Consider the following 21945-nt stretch of genomic DNA (forward strand, 5'->3'; position numbering starts at 1 on the left):
TCGGCCCTTATGTGGGTTCCCTGATTTAGTTGGAGCCTCTCTGCCCCTGACAGTTCCCTCTTTTGGGCCTTGGTCGTCACCACCCCCTCCTTTGGGGCAATCTTGGTCCTGGCCTGGTCCTCCGGCCTCCCCCAACTTCTCTGGGGACTAGGCTGCTTGCGCCCCTTGTGGCAGAGGCAGCACAGACAGTGCCCACACCTGACCACCTCAGGGCTAGTCTGGGCCCTGTGAGTCCCCTGAGCGCACTCCCTCTTCTTGTGCCCTGGTTCCCCACAGGCCCAACACATTTTGAGCCCCCCTGTTGGCTTCACAGGGGGCACTCGAGTCTGTCCATGGTCCATTTTTGGCATAGCCCTTCCTTCAGGGCTCACCTGGGCCCTGCGAGTTCCATGGGGGCACTCCCTTTTCAAGTGTCCTGGTTCTCCACAGGCCCAACAGTTCCTTGGCCTTGTCACCGGCCTCCTGCCCCAGGTGCCTGGGCTCCAATGAGGTCCTTGTGCCCTCCCCTGCAGCAGCTGAAGCAGCCCTGCTTGCTGCTCGGCGAGCCGGGCCACACAGGCTCTCCAATAATAGTCTCTGTTCATTTTCTCCACCATCTTGGACTCAGCTCTTCTTCCAGACAACTGTCCCACAGTCCTTGCGCTGGCCCCTTGTATCAGGGGCAGACCGCTATGCCCGCATTTTCCACCATGTGTAGATGGGTCGGACTCACCCCTGCGGCGCCTCCTGCTGGTGACTCTGGGAATTAGCTCGTTCCAGCACTGGAGCGCCCACTGCAGGCCGTTGATCCGCCTGTCCTCTGGCCCCCGTGCCCCTCCCTGGACCCGGTGCCCTTTTACATGGGGGTGCTGCCCCCTGGCAGTAACCCTTTTTCTCTCAGGGCTTCCCCTTCTCAGGGAACCCCCACCCTCTATCCCCACCTTACCTCAGTGTATGGCTACTGCCAGTCATTGTCTAGCCCCACATCCTGGGGCAGGCTGCAGGATCAGCCACTCATCACTGGCAAGGAGGGTTTGGACCTGCTACCTTGGCCTACCCCTGGGCTGCCCTCTGCAACCCCCAGCACCTGTTAGCCCAATGCTAGGCCGCAGCCTGGGGCTTTCCAGGCTGGAGCTCCCCAGCTCCCCAGCCTTTCCCCAGCCCTGCTTCACTCAGGTATCCAGCCTCAAGCTCCCTGCAGCCAGGCCCTTCCCTCTCTGAAGGCAGAGAGAGACTCTGCCTCTGGCTTCCCTGGCCTTTTATAGGGGCCAGCTGTGGCTCAGTTTGGGGCGTGGTGCCAGCTGCAGTCACTTCCCCATTCAGCCCAGCTGAAAGGCTGTTTTCTCCAGCCTCGGCCCCTTCCCAGGGCTGTTTTTAACCCGTTCAGGGCTGGAGCAGGGGTCCACCCTGCTACAAGGACAGGGGGTTCTAACCAGGCCAAATAGCATGACCCCTTCCAGGAAACAGGCAAGCTTAAATAAGCCTTTTCTCCACACACCCAATAGACTCCAAACAAGGGATTAGATATAACAGATGCAGTATATTGGGGTTTGTAATACCATCCAGTCCAGGCAGAGAGACCGTGAAAACTATTAGCAGCATTATCAGTACACTGACACACAGAGTACTCAGTACCCGAAGAATTAAAAGAATGTTTTTTTATGCAGCGTATGCGAATGATCTCTGAATGCTCCAGCACTGCGGTGCAATCAGTGTGTGATAGATCTGGTGCTATAAAGCAAACATGAGGTTTATTCAATACCAACCAATTAAGCAAGCTACAAAAGTTAGTAGGGAAACTATACCAGGACTTCCCAGGTCGGGGTAAACCTTGTACAAGAGTACAATCAGGTCCCCGGCTTTCACCAAAATGGGTTCCATTAAAATAGGCTTTACAATTGATAACACCTACAGGCACATTTCCTGAGCCCAGGAAGCACCACTCACCAGGTCGCTTCCACACCGTTAGATAGCTATTAATCTGGATTTTGAATCTGCCCAGGTTAGGTTCTGCAAGCCTGAGGAGTCCTTCCATGAAGGAGCCCATGTCATAGTCATAGGGCTGAGAGGTATGGGGATCATGGGAAGATCTCGGTGACTATCTACTGGCATTAAGGGGCATACCCAACACGAAATGTTATTCAGTGCTGGCATACGGGCTTTCATTTCATGAGCAAAGTGAATAAAGGCCTTATGTTCATATCCCCTAGTTAGTCCAACCACCCCAAAGGAAAACCAACAAACAATGCACAAATGAGTCCACCAACTCCCCAGGCGACTGTTCGTTGCCATTCCTTGGGGAATGGGCACCAGTCTACTTCTTCTTGAATTTTAGCCTCAGGTCGCCCAAAGGGGTAGCAGTCCATTTCTCCTGGGCACGGGGGTCGTCTGCTTCTGGCTCACCCGGTTCGCGGTGGGGTGAACGTGCGTGGCTCCCTCGAAGTCTGATGCCATCTGCTTCTGGGTAACCCTTTACCAGGTCGGGCTCCCTAGCGAGGCTCTGTTTGACTCTGGTATGATGAATCCAAGCGGGACGTTCCTTGACCCGAACAGCAGCAGGGCTCACCAGGATAGTCTCGAATGGTTCTAACCACTGGGGTTGAAGTGGAGTCTTTCAGTAAGCTTTGATCCACACTGGGTCACCTGGCGAAATGGAATGAACAGCTCCCCACAACGGTAAAGATTGAGACTGCGCTGAGTACCGTTGTCATGTAGTTAAATGCTGCTGCAAAGCTTTTACGTAAGTTTTTGTTTCACAAGGCAGATCAGGGTCACTAGGTATTGAAACCGGAGAAGTAAAAAGAGGTGGTACATGTCCAAAAAGTATCTCAAAGGGTGCTAGCTTAGTCCTGGAATTCGGGGTAGTCCGGACAATATACAAAGCCAAAAGGAAAAACTTTAGTCCATTTGATCTTAAGTTTCTTACACAACTTGGTTAGGGTGGTCTTTAGAGTTCCATTCACATGCTCCACCTGGCCCGAGCTCTGAGGATACCAGGGGGCATGAAAAACCCATTTTGGCCCAACCGCTTCAGTGAGTTTCTTGCAAATTTTTGCTGTAAAATGCGTTCCCTGGTCAGAATTAATTTTTCAGGAGGGCCAAACCTTGGCAGGATCTCATTAAGAAGCACCTTGCAAACTGCTTTGGCAGTGGCTTTCCTTCTGAGCGGGTAAGTCAGTAAATTCAATTTGAATGTGCTGCATGGGCCTAGGAGCCTGTTGCCGCCACAGAGGGCCCGAGGAAAGCAATAGTGGGGTTCGTGGCCCAGTGTGCTTCGCGTCAGTGAACACGCCAGGGTGGAGAAGCAAGCAAAGTTTATTTGAGATCTCAAAGCGGTGCAAGGAGACTTGGCACGTCTCAGATCAAGCACACCCAACATAAGCAATTTTTCTCTTTTTATACTTTACTTCAGCTAAGCTCTTCCCTTCTTCCCCCACCCCCTTTCCCCTTTCCCCCTCCCTCCCCCTGTAGCAGTTACATTAAACAGTTAAGTCATCTTGGTGGCTATAAGTCTAGATCATTAGTAACTCTTCTTTTGAACTGTTATCTTGTCCTTTTCCCTTTGATCTGTTATCTTGCCCTTCAGCCATGCAGGCCTCATTACTACCGCTCTATACTGGTTTGAGCGGCGTTGCGACTGATAACTGACTGTTACACATTCCGTTTTCTGCTGCTGGCTGTTTAGGTCGATTAAAGTTCAAACATGGAGGAGCTTTGGTTCATTTAGGCCTAGAGCAGGGGGGCTTCATCGACACTCGTGGTCTTCCACCCTCCCGAGTTACCAAGGGTTATGCCTAGTGACACCAACAAGCCCATCTGCGCCCACCAGATGGCACCTGTTGGCGTGTTCCCTTAGGATTACATTGCTGACGACGAATACAACTTTCCAGTACTCGTCTGGCCATTTCGCTTAATCCAGGAGATACAAACTGGCTAAGAACGATTTGAACCATTTTATTCACTCCTAGGTGGGTGTTGCTGTGAACCTTTTGTAGCACCTCACTTTTCCCATGGTGCCTTTTCAGTATCTGAAGCTTGTAATTGCCATTGAGCTAGAGGGGCTCCCTGTAGGGTCACTGCCCTGGCCACCCTGTCAGCCAAGTGCCCTTCCATTGCGACGGGATCAGTCTGTCTGGTACGAGCCCTGCAGTGCATCACCGCAATTTCCCCAGGAGCCTGAATGGCTTGAAGCAGTTCAGCAATTTCCTTTCCATGGGCAAACTGAGCTCCAGACGAGGTAATGAAACCTACTTCCTTCCAAATTGCACTCGTGGTGCGACACACCCCAAAAGCATATTCTGAGTCCGTATAAATATTAACCCTTTTCCCTATAGCGTGAAGGCCGGCTGCGGTGAGGGCTGTTAACTCCGCAGCCTGGGCACTCACCCCGGGAGAAAGAGCTTCCCCTATTAATACAGTCTGCGTATCAGTAACTGCGTATCCAGAGTGTCGGATTCCTTCCCGAACAAATGCAGATCCATTCACAAACAACTTCTCTTTTCCAATGTCCTTGTGCACCACAATAATGACAACCACTACTTCTAACTCCTTCACATCCTCTGCCTCTCGCTGCTTCTCCTCTTTCCCATCCTCTCCATCCACCTCTGTTCCATCCGTGACCTTTTCCCTTCCCCCGGACATTGCTACTGCCAACAGTGACACTCGCTCCTTTACATCCTTCTGCTTTTCCTTTTTTCTTTTTCTTTCTTCTTCTCTCTCCCATTAAACACTCTAGTAACAATGCTAACTACCTCAGGCAAACTTTTCCCTTGCATACCGTCTGGATGCTCTCTAAATCTCTTTGCAATATCCTCCGCACATTGTGACCTGAAAACCATTTTAACCATCTCCTTTCCATGATCAGTTTCAGGATTCAAATTCCCATGCATTGTGACTCCACAAAGTAGTCGAGCACAAAAGTCAGAGGGGTGCTCGTCCGGACGCTGAACACAAGCAGTCACCTTGCTCCAATTTGGAGTAGCCTCCCCTGCGTCTCTAATGCCATTCAAAACAGCTTTTAAAAAATCCATCCAACTTTGTCTTTTGAGCTGAATTGTTGGGATTCCAATTAGGGTCGTCAATTGGCCAAGGTGCATTCAAATGACCTGCAGATTTTTTTTTTACTTTTTGTCTTTCATCTTCTGTTATGAGAGTATCTAATAACTGATTTACATCTTCCCAAATGGGCACATGAGTGAAAAAATTGTGCGGAGCGTTCTTTCCACTGCCTCAGGATTGTCTTGTAAGCGAGGCATAATGTACTGCCAGTTAAACAAATCTGAAGTTGCAAACGGGGTATGGATAAAAACCATCTCATGTCCCCCAGCAACCAGTGGAACCAGATAAGTGCTCAATGCGGCTTGTACTATCAGGGGTGTCTCAGAAACATCCTCCCTCATGGAGTTAAGTAACCTAGTGGGGGTCCACAAGGGCGAGGACGAGGGCTGCTGTAATATTGGGAGTGTTTGAGAAGCAGCCCCTGGCCAAGTTTGCAGAAGGCCGGCTGGAGGCTGCACAGAGCGGGTAGGGCTGCCTGATCCCTCTGAAGACGAGGGAACATCACCCTGAACCCTCCCCCTGGATTCTCCTCTGACCCTGAACTGTCCCTAGCCTGCTGTCCTTGAATCCTTGCACTCCACCGGACAGGGGGAAGAACAGGACCAAAACTCTCCTCCTCCCGGTGTGACTCTGGGGTATACGGCGGGGTATTTTTACAAGAGCTCTCCATACAAACAGCTTCAGAAGCTACCCGTCCCTCCGTGGGTTTCTAATTATACCACACAAACAAATAATTCATTTGTCCTGGCCTAAGATCCACCAAAATATCCCTTAAGGAGTTCATCCTATCTGTGGAAAAGGTTCCACCCTCTGGCCAGTCTCTAGTCGGGGACAAATGAAAGGTAAATGATGGCCGTTGGATCCAACACAAATTTCTCATCTTAGCCTTGGACAATCCGGCCATCCCGCATGTATCCTTCCAATCTCTCAGAATGAGAGATAACGGGGCATCCCCGGGGCATTTACTGCCACCTTGTCCCATTTCCCTGTACCGAGCGCTCACTTACCTAGGTCCCGGGACTCCTGCTCAAAGGGCAGGTGGACGTTGCTGGATTTAAACGGGCTCAGGCTGGTTCATGAGACGATGTCTTATCGCCAGCGTGAGATCCGACTCCTGGGCCAGGCTCCTCTCAATTGAAGGATGCGTGCTGCGTTGCGTCGGAGACGGACTCCCTCGCCGGAGAGTCGGACGGGTCCCATCTGGAGTGCCGAATCTGTCGGGGTTCTCTCTATCCCAGACTGTTCAGGTGCGTTGTCTGACCGCAAAGAGAGACAGGCAACACCAGCAAAGTCCAAATGCCAAGTTCTTTATTAATGCATGCACACGTCAACAAAGAGCCAGCCCGTTCTCCACACAGAACCAGCCCCTCCCCTCTGCAGATTCAAACTGTGTTTTATCAGCGGCTCCGTCGCGTCATCACTTACGTCCCGTCATCACTGCACCTTCCCAGTTATACTTTCCCAGCATACAAGAGAAAAACAAAGAGCAACTGTTATTTCTTGATAAGCTTCAAAAAGGTACAAGTTGCTTCAAACCAGCTTCTGCAAGTATTTTTCCCAGACCTTGCAAGCACTCTCTTATCAAGCAAGGTCGTAAATCTGTCCTGTTTACCCCAGCCAGTAAATTTTTTTTCTTCAGTAGGCCTTGCTGTGTCATTGCTAAGCAAAACAGGCCATCAAGGCAAACTCATCATCTGCAATCTCCAGCCAAATCTACCGTGGTCAGAGCAAAGCCAGCTCCCTGCAGCACCCAGCAAACCACATCCCCTCCTGCAGCTGGGCTCCCAGTCCCACAGACACGAAACCTCAGCTCCTTAGTTCTTGTGACTGTATATACCCGTGTCTAGCCCCTGCCTCGTTCATTTTATCTGGCCTGCCCTGGACACAGAGAGACTCACAGGCTGGTCTCTGATGCCCGGCACTGCAGGGTCTGAGTGCCGCATAGGAAGGAGTCAACATGCCGCCCCCCCAGGAGGCAGGAAGGGGTCATTATCCCCATTCTACACAGGAGGAAACTGAGGCACAGACAGATTCACTTTCCTTAGTGAGCTCCCAGGGGCAGGGACTGTCTCCTCACTCTGTGTTTATGCAGCGCCTGGCACAAAGGGGCCCCCATCATGGCGGGAGCCCTACATGCTGCCCAAACCCAAGGGATCCAGTGCTATTGAGGCCAGTGTTTGCAGAGGTCTCCACTAACGGTGGGCGTCTCGGTTTGTGGGCGCTCAGCCTGAGATCCCCCAATACTGAGGCCACCCCACAAGAAAGGACACTTTTGAAACCCGCGAGGTGCTCCCATCACACAGAATCCAGTCTCCAGGGTCCATTCGCTCCCTGGGTTCTCTGCTGGGAGGGCTGGGAGCCAGGACTCCTGGGTTCTCTCCCCGGCTCTGGGAGTGGAGTGGGGTCTAGAGGGGAGCGCAGGGAGGATGGGGGTCAGGACTCCTGGGTTCTGTGCACAGCACCACCACCCACTTGTAGGGCACAGTGCAAGTCTCTACTATACACTGAGGTTTATAACCTTCAGCTCCGTCCATCACCCCCTAACTGATGTGTTGCCTGGGAAAGGCCCCCCTGCTCTGCAACTCCCCCTTGGGGCAGGGATCCCCCCCTCCCTCAGCCTCTGCTGGGCCCAGGGCTCAGGACAAGGCCTGACTCTGAGTGTCCCATCAGCGCAGAGACCCCCTGTGGGTCTAGCTGGGTGTGGGGCTTGGAGCCGGGGTGCTGAGCCGAGCCCCTCACCTGCTACAATGATCTCGACGGGGTCGCTCAGATACGACCAGTGACTCTGATCATAGGCGGCAGGTTCGTATAATTTTTGGTGGGGCCCAAAATGGTGGTGTCCCCCCCCCCCGCCGCTCTCACCCTGTAAGCTGATATAAAATGAAGCTACAATGCATCAGCACCACAAGATTACAAGGGTCAATTAAAAGTGGAAAGTCAGAAGCAGCACGTGCCTGCTTCAATATACGGTATTAAATTTTTTTGCACCTGTTGTGACAAAGTGGGAATGTTCTTAATGTTTTCTCTGAATACTGTGTGGGTGCCTCAGTTTCCCCTGCAAGATGGCAACTGACGGTGTTGGGGACAAAGAGATCAGGTGGCCTCCTTGTCCGGAAGAGACACAAAGGCCAGATGAGGGAGTGTCAGTTTGGAGCTGGCTGGGGAAATCGGGAGAGGCCCAGAACTTGGGTCTGGGCTCCCCACCCCCCAAGATGGACCTGACTGAGGGGTCCTGTTTTCTGTACCTACAAGCTCTGTTTTAGACTGTATCCCTGTCATCTAATAAACCTTCTGTTTTACTGTCTGGCTGAGAGTCACATCTGACTGCGGAGTTGGGGTGCAGGGACCTCTGGTTGCCCCAGGACCAGCCTGGGCAGACTCGCTGCGGAAAGCGCACCGTGTGGAAGGGCTGAATGCTCCGAGGTCAGACCCAGGAAGGTGTGAGCTTCTTGCTCTGGAGACAGTATGCTCAGAGAGGAGGCTCCCCCAGAGTCCTGACTGGCTTTGTATGGAGTTGTTCCAAAGCATCCCAGCATCCCCTTCCACAGCATGCGCTTCCCGGAAGTCTGCACAGGCACTGACACTCCCTCCTCTGGCCTTTGTCTCTTTTCCAGGCATTAGGAGGCCACCTGATCTCTTTGTTCTCCAACACCTTCAGTTGGCACCTTGCAGGGGGGTGGCCCAGGCCATCAGTTGCTTGGAGGCAGGGTTGCAGCCATTATCTGTGCAGACGGCATCACACTGGCCCTCTAGGGCTTTACAACAATCACACCCCCTTATCCCACCATCTAGAGCCTTAAGAAATGCATTGGGGAAACTGAGGCACACAGACAGTATTCAGAGAAAACACCTGTATATGACCAGTTACATACTTTGAAGGGTGTAAAATAATCAAATATTGTGCTAAATACAATGATACTCCAAACTGACCACCAAATTTAAGTTGCATGTTTTTCCCCTCAGGTGAGGGTTCTGGGGTGGGGCTGGGGATGAGGGGTTCACAGTGCAGGAGCGTGCTCGGTGCTGGGGGTGCAGGCTTTGGGGTGAGGCAGGGCTGAGGAACTTGGGGTGCAGACAGGCTGCCCCAGGGCTAGGGCCAGAGAGGACTCCCCATCACCACCACTGGCAGCAGCAAGCTCCAGGGGAGGGACCCCTCCTCTGCCCCCCTACCCCCCACAGCACACTCACTCTGCACCACAGTCACTGCACATGCTCCTAGGGCCCCTCAGGTCCAGAAAGCCCACTCCTCTCCCCTATGATGGGTACTGGGGGGGGGGGTTGCCATCACAGGTGGCCTTCCATGCTGCCCCTCACCATAACTTCACTGTGGATGGGTGATGGGGCTGCCCCTTGCCCAGCATGGGGCAGAAGTGGGGTAGGCAGGGTGGTGGCTGGCTATGGGACGGGGGAGCAGGGTGTCATAAAATTCATCCAAGCCCCAGCTGCTCAGGTCTAGGAAGCCTCCCTCTCCCATCCCTCCTGTGGCGGGTGGGTTGGTGGGTGCTGGGGGAGGGGGCATTGCCTTCACATGTGGCTTCCTGCCTCCCCTGTGCAGCCTGCTGCGCCTCACTGGGGGTAGGAGTGGGGGCTGGAGCTGGGGCTGGAGCTGGGGCTGGGGGGGAATCATAGGGTCAAACACTCAAACATAATAAAAAAAATCATAGGGTCAAACACTCACGGAAGCCCCAGCAGCTGCTAAGGTGAGTGATGTCCCTCTCCTGGCCGGAAGTCCCGTTCGCGTCTCCTCCAGGTAGGGGCAGGGGAGGGGAGAAGAGGCCCCCTCCACTCCCCTCCCCGTCTACAGCAGCAGTTAGTTAGCATTGTTCTTATGCTAATACTGCAGCTGTAGCCTTAGGCTACGGCAGCAAAAGCAAGAGCTGTGCGCTCTCTTTACATTCAGGCAGGGAAGCTTCGGGGCGGGGGGGAACCTAGCTCCAAATATTGGTGGAGCAGAGCCCCTGATTATGAATATTCCTGGGGCTTTAGCCCCAAGAGCCCATATAAGTTGGCGCCCATGACTCTGATCTGTTATTGAGTGACAGTCGCAGGTGTAGCTCCCTCCATCTTCCCGGGTGACACTGGGGATGGGAAATTCAGCCACGGTCCCATCAGGTACCAGCCGCACCTGCCGGTTCAGGTGTCCAGCTTTATGCATAAAGAACTCCATGCCCGGGTACCGACCCTCACAGCGGATGGTGACACTTCCCCCGAGTGCCACCACCCTGCTGGGGATCACCCAGATGGTGGGTTTGGGAAATTCACGCTCTGCTTTCAACAAGAGACAGGAGTTAAACAGAGGAGACACCCCCCCTCCGCCTCCCCTCCACCCCAATTCAGTCCATCCGTCATTCGGCCTCTCTAGGAGTCTGTCCCCTACCAGGGTTGGCACTGCCTGCCCATGGGGCTCGGGGTCAAGGGATTCACCCAGACGTAGCTGTGACGAAGTGGGGGATTTTCTTGTGTTTGCCTTGGTTTTCCAGTGGGTTGCATACGGAATGAGTGGGACTCAGTATCCCTGGGTGTTATTGGTTTAACGAGGGGAGGGGAGAGGGAGTTTGTTGTTACACTGGACCGGAGAGGGAACTTGGGACCCCAGCTGATGGTCTGGAGGATGGAGACCCCAGCTGATGGTCTGGAGGATGGAGACCCCAGCGACTGGGGACCTGAGGCCCAGAGGACCCAGCTCAGGAGTCACAGATGGTTGTGGTCAGTGGGAGGACAATGGGCTGTGGGGACAGGACCCCAGTGTTCAGGCTGCATAAACCTTCCCACATGTGGCCTGCGAGTGCCATCAAGCACATTCGAGCAAAGAGAGGGTGTGAAACTGGACTGTCCTGGTGTAACTCACACCAAGGAATGGGAGAGATGCTGGGGCATCCATGGGAACGTTGGTGGGTTCAAACTTCCCCAGGTCACTGGCTGGAGTGACCTCGCTCAGTTCGGTCTCAAAGGGGGGAGAGATGTGACGAACTAGGAATGTTCTTAACGTTTGCTCTGAATGCTGTGTTGGTGCCTCAGTGTCCCCTCTGCAGTTCTTAGTATCTAGGTGGTGGAATAAGGGGGTGTGATTGCTGCAGAGCAAGGGGCCAGTGCACCTAAATGCCTGGCACTGTCTCCTGGCAACTGATGGCCTGGGCCCCTCCTCTGCAAAGGTGCCAACTGAAGGTGTTGGAGACAAAGAGGTCAGGTGACCTCCTGGCCCGGGAAAGGGGCTGAGCAGAGGAGTTGGGGCTGGAGGGGGGTGTCAGTCTGGAGCTGGCTGGGGACGAGGAGTGAAGTGCAGACGTGGGGGTCTGGCTCACTGCCCCCCACAATGGACCCGGCCGAGGGGTCCCGTTCTCTGTACCTACAAGCTCTGTTTTAGACCCTGTTCCTGTCATCGAATAAACCTCTGTGTTACTGGCTGGCTGAGAGTCACGTCTGACTGCAAAGTGGGGGGGCAGGACCCTGTGGCTTCCCCAGGACCCCGCCGGCACGGACTCGCTGGGGGAAGCGCACAGAGGGGCAGAGGATGCTGAATGCTCCAAGGAGAGACCCAGGAGGCGAAGCCGTGTGAGCTTCTTGCCCTGGAGACAGTCTGCTCCAAGGGAGAGGAGGCTCCCCAAAGTCCTGCCTGGCTTGGTGGGGAGCAGTTCCAGAGCATCGCCCGGGGACTCCGTGACACCCTGTGAGGGTCTGGCTGGGGGTGGGGCTGGGAACGGGGATGCCGAGCCGGGCCCCTCACCTCTCACCACCAGCTCCACGGGGTTGCTGGGGTACGACAAGGTGAACGGCTCCGATTGGCTGTGATAGGAGCAGCTGTAGCTCCCGCCGTGCTCCCAGCACACGTTGCTGATGTGAAACAGAGCGAGAAAGTCCGAATTCACACTTTGGACATGACATTCCTCTTTATTCAGCACAAACCGCATGCCCCAGCGCTGCCCCCAACACCAGACGGTCACGGCTCCCCCCAGGGAGACCCCCCCGCTGGGGCTCAGCAGGGAGATGCTGGGTTTGGGGTAGCTGGGCTCTGCAGAGGGAAGCAGACAGGCCGTGAGACGCAGGCCCCGTCACTCAGCCCTGGGGCCCGTCCTCACCCCGCGGCCTCAGTGCGGGGTTGTCACAGACTCACAGATCCTGCCTGCTCTTGGCCCCGTGCGGTCTGTGAGGGGACCCCCCTTCAGTGCGACAGCCCTTCTTGGGGAAGTTTGGGGGTTAAGCCCCTCCACCTCCTGGAGCCTCACCTCTCTGAGCCTTAGCACGTCTGTCTCTGCCATGGGCCCCCTCAGGGAGGCCACTCGCTCTGGATTCCAGAGGCCTCCACCCCCCAAAGGGGTTGATGCAACCGTGTTCTCTAGCCCGGACCATTTATTCAGCGTCTGAACCCAGCACAGGAAACTCTCAGGGTCTCAGTCCTGGCCTCCCTCAGCCAGCGCCAGCTTGAGGCACTAGCGCCCCAACTATGTGCTTGGGGAGGCACTTTTCAGGGAGCAGCATTTGAGCGCCAGAGGCAGCACTCCGTCGTCTTTTTCCTTCGGCAGTGGCACTCCGGCCTTTTATTTATTTATTTTTTTGTTTGGGGCAGCAAAAAACCTAGAGCCGGCCCTGCCCTCAGCCCAGCACATCCCAGTCTCCCCTGCATCCCGGTGGGCTCTGCCTGCTCCCCCTCTCCAGCCCCGAGCCCCCCCTGCTTCCCAGCTGGGCATCTGATATCACCAGCCCCAGGCCCTGCCTCTGTCCATTGTCTTCTCTCCAGGGAAACGGGGCGCCTGGGCCTCCTCTCCCCTCTTCTGTCCTCGGCCCCCTCTGGCTGGAACCGGCTGGTCAGGTCACCGGGGTCCTGTCCCCGCAGCCCATTGTCCTCCCACTGGCCAGAACCAGCTGCGACTCCTGAGCTGGGCCTCTGGGTTGCCAGGTCCCCAGTCGCTGAAGTGTCCGTCCTCCAGGCCATTGGCTGGGGTCCCAGTTCCCTCGCTGGTCCTCTGTACCAACAAACTCCCTCTCTCCTCACCTTGTTAAACCAGTAACACCCAGGGAAACTGAGTCCCACCCCCTCTGCATGCAAACCATTGGAAAAAACAAGCAAATCCCCCACTTCGTCACACCATTTAGCCTAGTATCCTGTCCTCTGACAGTGGCCAGTGCCAGGTGCCTCAGAGGGAATGAACAGAACAGGGAATCATCAAGGTGCCCATTCCCAGCTCCTGGCAAACAGGCTAGGGACACTCAGAGCATGGTGTTGCATCCCTCCCCATCCTGGCTAATAGCCACTGATGGACCTAACTTATTTATCGAGACCTTTTTTTAATCCTGTTATAGTTTTGGCCTTCACAGCATCCCCTGGCAACAGGTTCCATGGGTTGACTTTAGGTTGCGTGAAGAAGTTCTTCTTTTTGTTTTTTTTTTATGATCTGCTGCCAATTAATTTCCTTGCATGACCACTAGTTCTTGTGTTATGGGAAGGAGTAAGTAACACTTCCTTATTCACTTTCTTCACACCAGTCATGCTTTTATAGACCTCTATCATATCTCCCCTTAGTCGTCCCAGTCATTTTAATCTCTCCTCCTGTTTCATACCCCTAATCATTTTAGTTGCCCGTCTCGGTACCTTTTCCAATTCCAATATCTCTTTTTTGGGATGGTGTGACCAGGTCTGCGAGCAGTGTTCAAGAGGTGGGTGAACCATGGATTTATATAGCGGCTCTATGATAATTTCTGTCCTGTTATCTGTCCCTTTCCTAATGGTTCTTAACATTTGGTTCCGCTTTGTCGCTGCCGCTGCACACTGAGTGGATGTGAACCATCACGTCAGAGAACCATCCACAATGACTCCGAGATCTCTTTCTTGAGTGGTAACAGCTAATTTAGAGCCCATCATTTTGTATGTAGAGTTGAGATGATGCTTTCCAATGTGCATTACTTTGCACTGATCAACACTGAATTTCATCTGCCATTTTGTTGCCCAGTCACCCAGTTTGGTGAGATCCCTTTGTAACTCTTCGCAGTCAGTTTTGGACTTAACTATTTTGAATTGTTTTGTATCATCTGCAAATTTTGCCAACTTGCTATTTACCCCTTTTTCTAGATCACTTATGAATATACTGAACAGTAATGGTCCCAGTACCGACCCCTCAGGGATACCACTATTTATCTCTCTCCATTCTGAAAAATGATAATTTATTCCTACCCTTTGTTTCCCATCTTTTAACCAGTTACTGATCCATGAGAAAACCTTCCCTCTTATCCCATGATGGCTTACTTTACAAAAGTCAGCTTAAATAATTTTTTTTAATTGATATTTGTTTTAGAAATCTAGAACTGTTATGTGATTTGGTGTAATTTGCATTATCCTTATGTAAAATTTGAATTCTCCTAAGAAAACATTTAATTTATTAATATCTCTTTTATATGTTGCAGGTCAAAGTGAAAATGAAAAGACAAAAAAAAAAAAGCAACAATTTTTCCACTCAAAGGCCTCAAAAACCAACCATGGTGAAGAACACACCAAGAACCAAGAATATATCAACATGTCATCTGAATGTTCAAGTGGTGTATCTACAGCCAACCAGCCCAAGCACAAATACAGCTACTACTGAAGTGTCTCCAAAACCTAAAGGTATTTCCCGATGTCTGTTGAGTAGCCAACTTTCATTTGTGATGATTTTAAAACGTGTTAAATCTAATAAAATGGTCATGAAACATTTTTCAGTTTTTACTATGGTGTCATACAGCCCCCCTCACCCTCATGGTCTCAGCCCTTATCAGCCCTGACCGCCCCCTATAAATTGGAACAACTCCCCTAATTTCAATTCCTGGGGAAAACTCTGGAGGGACATGGGTTGGGAGGGGCAAAGGGATACGGGACCCCCACCCACTGGTGAAAGGATAGTTGAGTCTTCTTGTGCTCCTGCCGTGGGGCTGGATTGCAGCCAATGCCCCCCAGAGGGGAGAGACCCCTGTGTCCCATTGCCCACCCCCCTGAGCCAGCCATTCCCCAGCCCTGCAACAAGGAGATACCCCACACCCCTCCCAGAGCCGGGGGTGTGTGACACTCCCCTGGTGTTATCTGGATGGGTGATCTGCTCGGTCACTCCAGCCCTCGACTCTGGGAGCGAGCCCCACCCTTCTCCGCTGGGAGACCCCCACTCTTGGGCTGCTCCCCCACAGCCTCTGACGTGTGAGCGGCTCCCAGCTCCGGGAGTGAGAACTTTGGGCAGCCGCTGCCTGGACTGTGCAACCGAATGTCACCAGCCGATATCTCCGGTCCCAGACACAACCCTAGGAACCTCCATCTTGCAGTCCCCAGTTCTGCCCACTGGACGCTTCAAGCTTATATGAGTTCATCAATTTAACAAATAAATTGCCACGTACCAGGCTTGTTATCCCAAGGGGAGTCTCTGATACCTTCAAGCCAAATGCACTGCATCAGGCAGAATAAACAAACTGATTTATAAGAACATAAGAAAGGCCGTACCGGGTCAGACCAAAGGTCCATCTAGCCCAGTATCTGTCTACCGACAGTGGCCAATGCCAGGTGCCCCAGAGGGAGTGAACCTAACAGGTAATGATCAAGTGATCTCTCTCCTGCCATCCATCTCCATCCTCTGACGAACAGAGGCTATGGACACCATTCCTTACCCATCCTGGCTAATAGCCATTTATGGACTGAGCCACCATGAATTTATCCAGTCCCCTTTTAAACATTGTTATAGTCCTAGCCTTCACAACCTCCTCAGGTAAGGAGTTTCACAAGTTGACTGTGCGCTGTGTGAAGAAGAACTTCCTTTTATTTGTTTTAAACCTGCTGCCTATTAATTTCATTTGGTGATCCCTAGTTCTTGTATTATGGGAATAAGTAAATAACTTTTCCTTATCCACTTTCTCAACATCACTCATGATTTTATATACCTCTATCATATCCCCCCTTAGTCTTCTCTTTTCCAAGCTGAAGAGTCCTAGCCTCTTTAATCTTTCCTCGTATGGGACCCTCTCTAAACCCCTAATCATTTTAGTTGCCCTTTTCTGAACCTTATTAACTACAAAAGATGGATTTTTTAAGTGATTAGAAGTCAAAACACAAGAAGTCAGATTTGGTCAAATGAAATAAAAGCAAAATGCATTCTGAGCTGATCTTAACACTTTCAGCGCCCTTACAAATGTAGATGCTTCTCACCACAGGCTGGCTGGGTGCCCTTCCCCAGACTCTCCTCTGCGATCAGCACTTCAGTCGCTGGGTGGTGGTGTCTGTAGATGGAGGTGGAAGCAGGGCCGGCTCCAGACCCCAGCGCGCCAAGCGCGCGCTTGGGGCGGCATTTTGCTGGGAGGGTGGCAGGCGGCTCCGGTGGACCTCCCACAGTCATGACTGCGGAGGGTCCGTTGGTCCCGCGGCTCGGATGGATCTGCCGCAGGCACGCCTGCGGATGCTCCACCGGAGCCGCGGGACCAGCGGACCCTCCTCAGGCAAGTCTTCAACAGGTCCCCCGGAGCCACGGGACCAGCGACCGGCAGCGCGCCCCCTGCGGCATGCCGCCGTGCTTGGGGTGGCCAAATTCCTAGAGCCGCCCCTGGGTGGAAGACAGAGAGCCTGGCAAATGTCTCTCCCTCTTCCCTCTTGGCTGTGCCCCCCGCCTTCAGAGTCAGGGGAGCGTTACCTCATCGCAGTCCCAAACTGACCAAGGGAAGGGGGGGTGACTCACCCGAGAGTCCAACAGATCCTTTGTTGCTGCCTCGGCCAGTGTCCTTTGTCCCTGTGAGGCTGGGCTGGGTTTGTCCCGCTCGTGCCCTGATGAGGTGTGAACTGCCCCTCTGCTCTTGGGGAGTTTTGCCTGGGCTTGTTTTAAGCCATGACGACACATTTTCAGCCTCATAACTACATACGTGACATTACAACCTATCACGTCACTGTAACAACCATGCTCGGTGCATCATGAGCCTTCTGAAGACACCCGAGATGACAAACTTTGCATATTATTATTATCATCATATTATAAGGATGAACATGGGGGTGGAGGGTGTTCCCCCCGAGGTACAGAGTGTCACTTGTGGGGACTAGCAGACTTAGGGGGCCTCTTTAAGCAGGAGTTAAGGGAAACTGAGGCAACAGGGAGCCAGCCGATGTCTGAGCAGCCAGGAGCAGGCGGATGTGGGTCAGTGGTGTCTCTGCAGGCTGATCTGTAGGTCCGGAGGCTGCAGGGGCCGGGGGTGGGAAGCATCTCATGCAGGGGCCATGATGGTGGAGCTGAGGGGAGTCTTTCTCTGCTCATCACTGAAGGGTAACAAAGCCTCGTTTAATGGAAAACTGCCCCCCACCCCCTGCAGGGGGGATTCAGAACTGCCCTGCTCTGTGTCCTAGCCCCCGCACTGCTCCCAGCAAGTGATGATTCCCATGTTGCCCCAGAACCAGGGTCTGGGGCCCTTGCGGGGAAGTTCCATGTGGGGGGGATTATCTGTGGGGCTCTCCCTGTGTCCACGTTGTCTGGCCCGAGGTCCTGAGGAGGGGAACATTGGGGTCAGAGGGTGATGACCCCTCAGTCTCTCATAGGGGCACCGCCCAGGGATCACTTCCCCTTAGTCCCCCCACCCCGGCTCACAGCGATGGATCCCCCAGCACAGTGGGGAAGGGACGACCCCATGGAGGGGCTGTAAACAGCCGGCGCCAATTGGTCACGGGCACCAGACCCTTCTGCAGCTTCGCCCAGGGTCAGGCTGTGAACGCTGGTGACCTGGACAACTGATGCCCCTCCCCAGAGGGGCTGCAACCCAGCGCCGGGCGAGGGGTCCCTGTATAACCAGCCGATGCACCCCCCAGGCACGGGCACGGGGGGCTGTGGGGTGCCCAGGTTGGGCTGGTTTGTGGTTCTGTGTTTATTACAAATCTGGAGATTAACAGGAAGCAAAATAAAATAAACAGCCACCGCGGCACATCCCCTCCCCCTCCCCGTGCTGAGCCCCCCACACCTGCCCCCACATCTGGGTCTGGGCAGGGCAGGGGGACAGCAGCTCGATGGGACGGGGCTGAGTGTGTGTGTGAATCCACCACCACCCCAACGCACACAGAGCATGGAGCTGGTGATCCCATAAACCCACCCCCCATCCCAGCAACCCAACCCCCGCCCCAAACCATTGAGTGTGCCAGGAGGAGGGCAGGTGTGAGGGGGCAGCTAGGGTCCATGTGGGTCAGGGTTGGGGGTCAGGTCCCATGGGGGAACAGGGGACACTTACCAGGGTCTGCGTCTCTTTCCCTTCATCGATGGAGGCGTCTATGGAACAGACACATGTGCTGAGCTGCACCCCCGGCCAGCCCAGAGTAGAACCCCACACCCAGCTCCAACCCCCGCATCCAGCCATAGCGCTCAGAGTCTGGCACAGCTCCCCCTCCCCCACCCCACAGCATGGGCCAGAGTCATTAGCCCCGTGTTACAGAGAGGTAAACTGAGGCACAGAGCTGTCTGGGGGTTACAGCGGGTCGGGGCCTGGACATCCGACGCCTGTGTTCTCACCCTGGCTCAAGAGGGGAGTGGGGTCTAGTGGTTAGAGTAGGGGGCTGGGAGCCAGGAGTGGATGGGGAACTAGAGCAGGAAGGGAGGGTGGCCCCAGGGAGCTCCTGGGAGTCCAATGCTCACAGCTGACACCGGCTACCTCTGGGGCCCCACCCAGCAGCAGCTGTAAATCAGGCCCCGCCCCATCTAGGTGGACCCCACAAGTCCCTCCCCTCCCCAGGGGTCCTGCCCCACCCTGGTACCCCCTTGGGTGTGTTACTCACAGATGTGCTCTTCCTCAGCCGGCACCTTTAATGCCCCCATAGGGCTGGTGCTAAAAGAGAAAATTCCCTTGTAAATGTCATATCCCCCCACCCACGGGGGAGATTCCTCAACACACCCAGAGAGCCCCCCATCCTGCCTCACACTGAACCCAGTTCCCTAATCCCCCCTGCCCCAACCACCAGACCCCACCCCCACCCCACTCTAACCACTAGACCCCACTCTCCTCCCCAAGCTGGGGAAAGAACCCAGGAGCCCTGTGACTCAGGCAGGTCGATCGTGAGGGGGAGGATCCAGGTTCCTACCTGCTCGGTCTCGGTGCGGCTCCTTTTCCTGCAGAAGGACACAAACCAGAATCCGCCATGAGCCGATTGGGATCCCCCACTCCCAGCGCCCGGCCACTCACCCCCCCCAGGGCAGCAGGGATGGAGGGCGGCACAACACCGTAGCATGTGCCAGGGGGAGGGGCAGATTAACTCAGGGGGGCTTTTCCTGTCCCCAATCCTCCCTCGTTAGTGACTCGTTATAACGAACCTGATCCATAGGTTGGCTCCCCTGGCACCCCATGTACCGGAGAGGCCCGGTACCGATGGCTCTTTATACAGGGACCCCTCAGCTGGTGCTGAGATGCGGCTCCTCTGGGGTGGGACAGGTGCATGTGTACAGGGATTACACATGCAACAGCGCCCCCTGCAGAGCCCCCCTGCTCCTTGGCTTTCCCAGCACAGTCCCCCACCCTGCCCTGCTTAGCGGCAGGTTTAACCCTTCCCTCGCTGGGCGGGGCACTCACTGGCTTGGATTTTTCTGAAGCAGACGAAGGCCACGAGGAGGAGGAGGAGGATGGCAGCTGCTGCGCTCACCCCGGCGATGATGGTCAGACCTGGTGGTGCCGATTTGTCTGGGAAACAGCAGCAGCCGTGAGTGCCGGGGGCGGGGGGGGGTGGAGGCGGGCAGGGCGGGCAGGGCGGGCAGGGGAAGCCTTAGCACCGGGACCTCCCCAGCGGCCCCGGGACGGGAGGACTCTCGCTACCTGCCGAGGCCTCAGGGCTGGGGGACTCTCACTCCCCGCTGCGCCCCGGGGCCAGGGCGTGGGACAGAGCTTCTCCGGGCTGAGGGTCACAGTGTGTGTGGGGCGGGGCCGTGGGTGGAATAGGGGCGGGGCCCCGGGATGGGGCAGAAAGGGGTGGGGCTGTGGGCGGGGCTACAGGCCGAGGAGGTGGAACAGCAGAGGGACGCAGGTGGAAGGGGGGGAAGGGATCCCCCCTTGCTCTGGCCCAGGGTCCCAGGAAACCTTAATCCACCTCAGCCCGTGACTCAGCATCGGTCGCTACTGTCAGTCCAGGGAGGATCCCCCGGAGGCGCCGGTGAGTGGTCGATCCCCCTCTGCCCCTGGCCCCACCCCGACTCCAGCCCTGCCCCACCCCCTCCCGCCCCCATTCCAACCCCTCCCCCAAAGTCCACACCCCAACTCCACCCCCTCCCTGCCCCTAGTCCAACCCCTTCCCCAAATCCCCACCTCCTCCCCTGAGCGCCCCGAGTTCCCGCTTGTGATGAAGTGGGGGAGGAGTCTTGTTTTTTCTGTGTTTTCCAGGGGGTTGCATGCAGAGGGAGGGGGACTCAGTGCCCCCGGGTGTTACTGGTTTAATGAGATGAGGGGAGAGGGAGTTTGTTGGTACCGAGGACCAGAGAGGGAACTTTGGACCCCGGCCGATGGCCTGGAGGATGGAGACCCCAGCGACAAAGCCCTGGCTGGGATGATTTAGTTGGGTTTGGTCCTGCTTTGAGCCGGGGGTTGGACAAGATGACCTCCTGAGGTCCCTTCCAACCCTGAGATTCTATGATTCTATGACTGGGGACCTAGTGACCCGAAGACCCAGCTCAGGAGTCGCAGCTGGTTGTGGCCAGTGGGAGGACAATGGGCTGCGGGGAGAGGACCCCGGTGACCTGACCAGACAGTTCCAGCCAGAGGGGCCAGAGGGGGGCTGAGAGGAGAGGAGGCCCAGGCCACCCTGGTTATGACCCTGTTTCCCTGGAGAGAAGACAATGGACAGAGGGGGGGCTTGGGGCCGGGGGTATCAGATGCCCAGCTGGGAAGCAGGGGGGCTCTGGGCTGGAGAGGGGGAGCAGGCAGAGCCCACCTGGATGCAGCGGAGACTGGGATGTGCTGGGCTGAGGGAGGCCAGGCCTGAGGCCCTGAGAGTTTCCTGTGCTGGGTTCAGACGCTCAATAAACCCTCCTGTGTTACGCTGGCTGAGAGTCGCTCTGGGCTAGAGACCAGGGGGCACCAACCCCTTTGGGGGGTGGAGGCCCCGGGGGTCCAGAGCGAGTGGACTCCCTGAGGGGCCCATGGCAGAGACAGACGTGCTAAGGCTCCGAGAGGGGCGGCTCCAGGAGGTGGAGGGGCCTGACCCCGAGAGAGAGTGGACCCCCGAGAAGGGCTGTCGCTTTGAAAGGGGCACCCCCCACGGACCGCATGGGGCCACGAGTGGGCACGATCTGTGAGTCTGTGACACCGCTCCTCCCCCCTACCTCCCGGAGCTTGTTACGCCGTGAAACAGCTGTTTTGCAGCAGCAAGCGCTGGGAGGTAGGCGGAGAAGCAGGAACGTGGTGCGCTCAGAGGAGGAGGCGGAGGTGAGGTGGGGCGAGGGTGATGGGGAGGGGACCGTGGCTGTTTGTGGGTACAGAGCACCCACCAATTTTTCCCCCTGAGTACTCTAGCCCTGGAGCACCAGGAGTTGGCGCCTATTCCTGGGCCCTGACTCCTGTGTGCGTCCCCAGTGCGGGGGCAGCCGGGGGAGCATCCCCTGGGAAAGGCCCCTCCTCTGCTGCTCCCCCCTGGCTGGGGAACCCGCAAGTGACTCCATCCCAGAGCCACGACACTATGACCCCTCTGACAAGCCCAGGGCAGACCCTGATTCTGAGCGTCCCGTCAGTGCAGAGACCTCTTGTCGGCCTGGCTGGGACCCGGGACACTGAGCCGGGCCCCTCACCTGCTACCACCAGCTGCAGGGTGTCGCTGGGCTGTGAGGAGATGAAGGGCTCTGACCGGGGCCGGTAGCTGCAGCTGTAGCTCCCTCCGTGCTGCCGGCTCACGCTGGGGATGCGGAACTCGGCCCCGGCCCCAGCAGGGTCCATGTGTCGCTGCAGGTTCAGGTCTCCAGCCTTGTG

General features: G+C 55.4%; 1 protein-coding gene across 3 annotated transcripts in view; it reads right to left on the bottom strand.

Annotated features, from left to right (window-relative positions):
* LOC123350096 (proline-rich receptor-like protein kinase PERK2) overlaps positions 1–21936 on the bottom strand; it is a 35064-nt gene extending 13128 nt beyond the window's left edge. The window contains exons 1-6 of one of the 3 annotated variants that reach the window (XM_044988469.1): positions 21768–21936; positions 19567–19674; positions 19082–19109; positions 18779–18828; positions 18238–18275; positions 16502–17281 (exon numbers count right to left, since the gene is read on the bottom strand). In XM_044988469.1, the coding sequence (XP_044844404.1) occupies positions 17279–17281; positions 18238–18275; positions 18779–18828; positions 19082–19109; positions 19567–19674; positions 21768–21912 (372 nt within the window). In that variant the 5' untranslated portion in view covers positions 21913–21936 and the 3' untranslated portion in view covers positions 16502–17278. The other 2 variants (XM_044988467.1, XM_044988470.1) reach the window with 2 other exon arrangements.
* Positions 21937–21945: the final 9 nt, after the last annotated feature.

This window comes from Mauremys mutica, chromosome 15, assembly GCF_020497125.1.
Source record: "Mauremys mutica isolate MM-2020 ecotype Southern chromosome 15, ASM2049712v1, whole genome shotgun sequence".
NCBI lineage: Eukaryota > Metazoa > Chordata > Testudines > Geoemydidae > Mauremys > Mauremys mutica.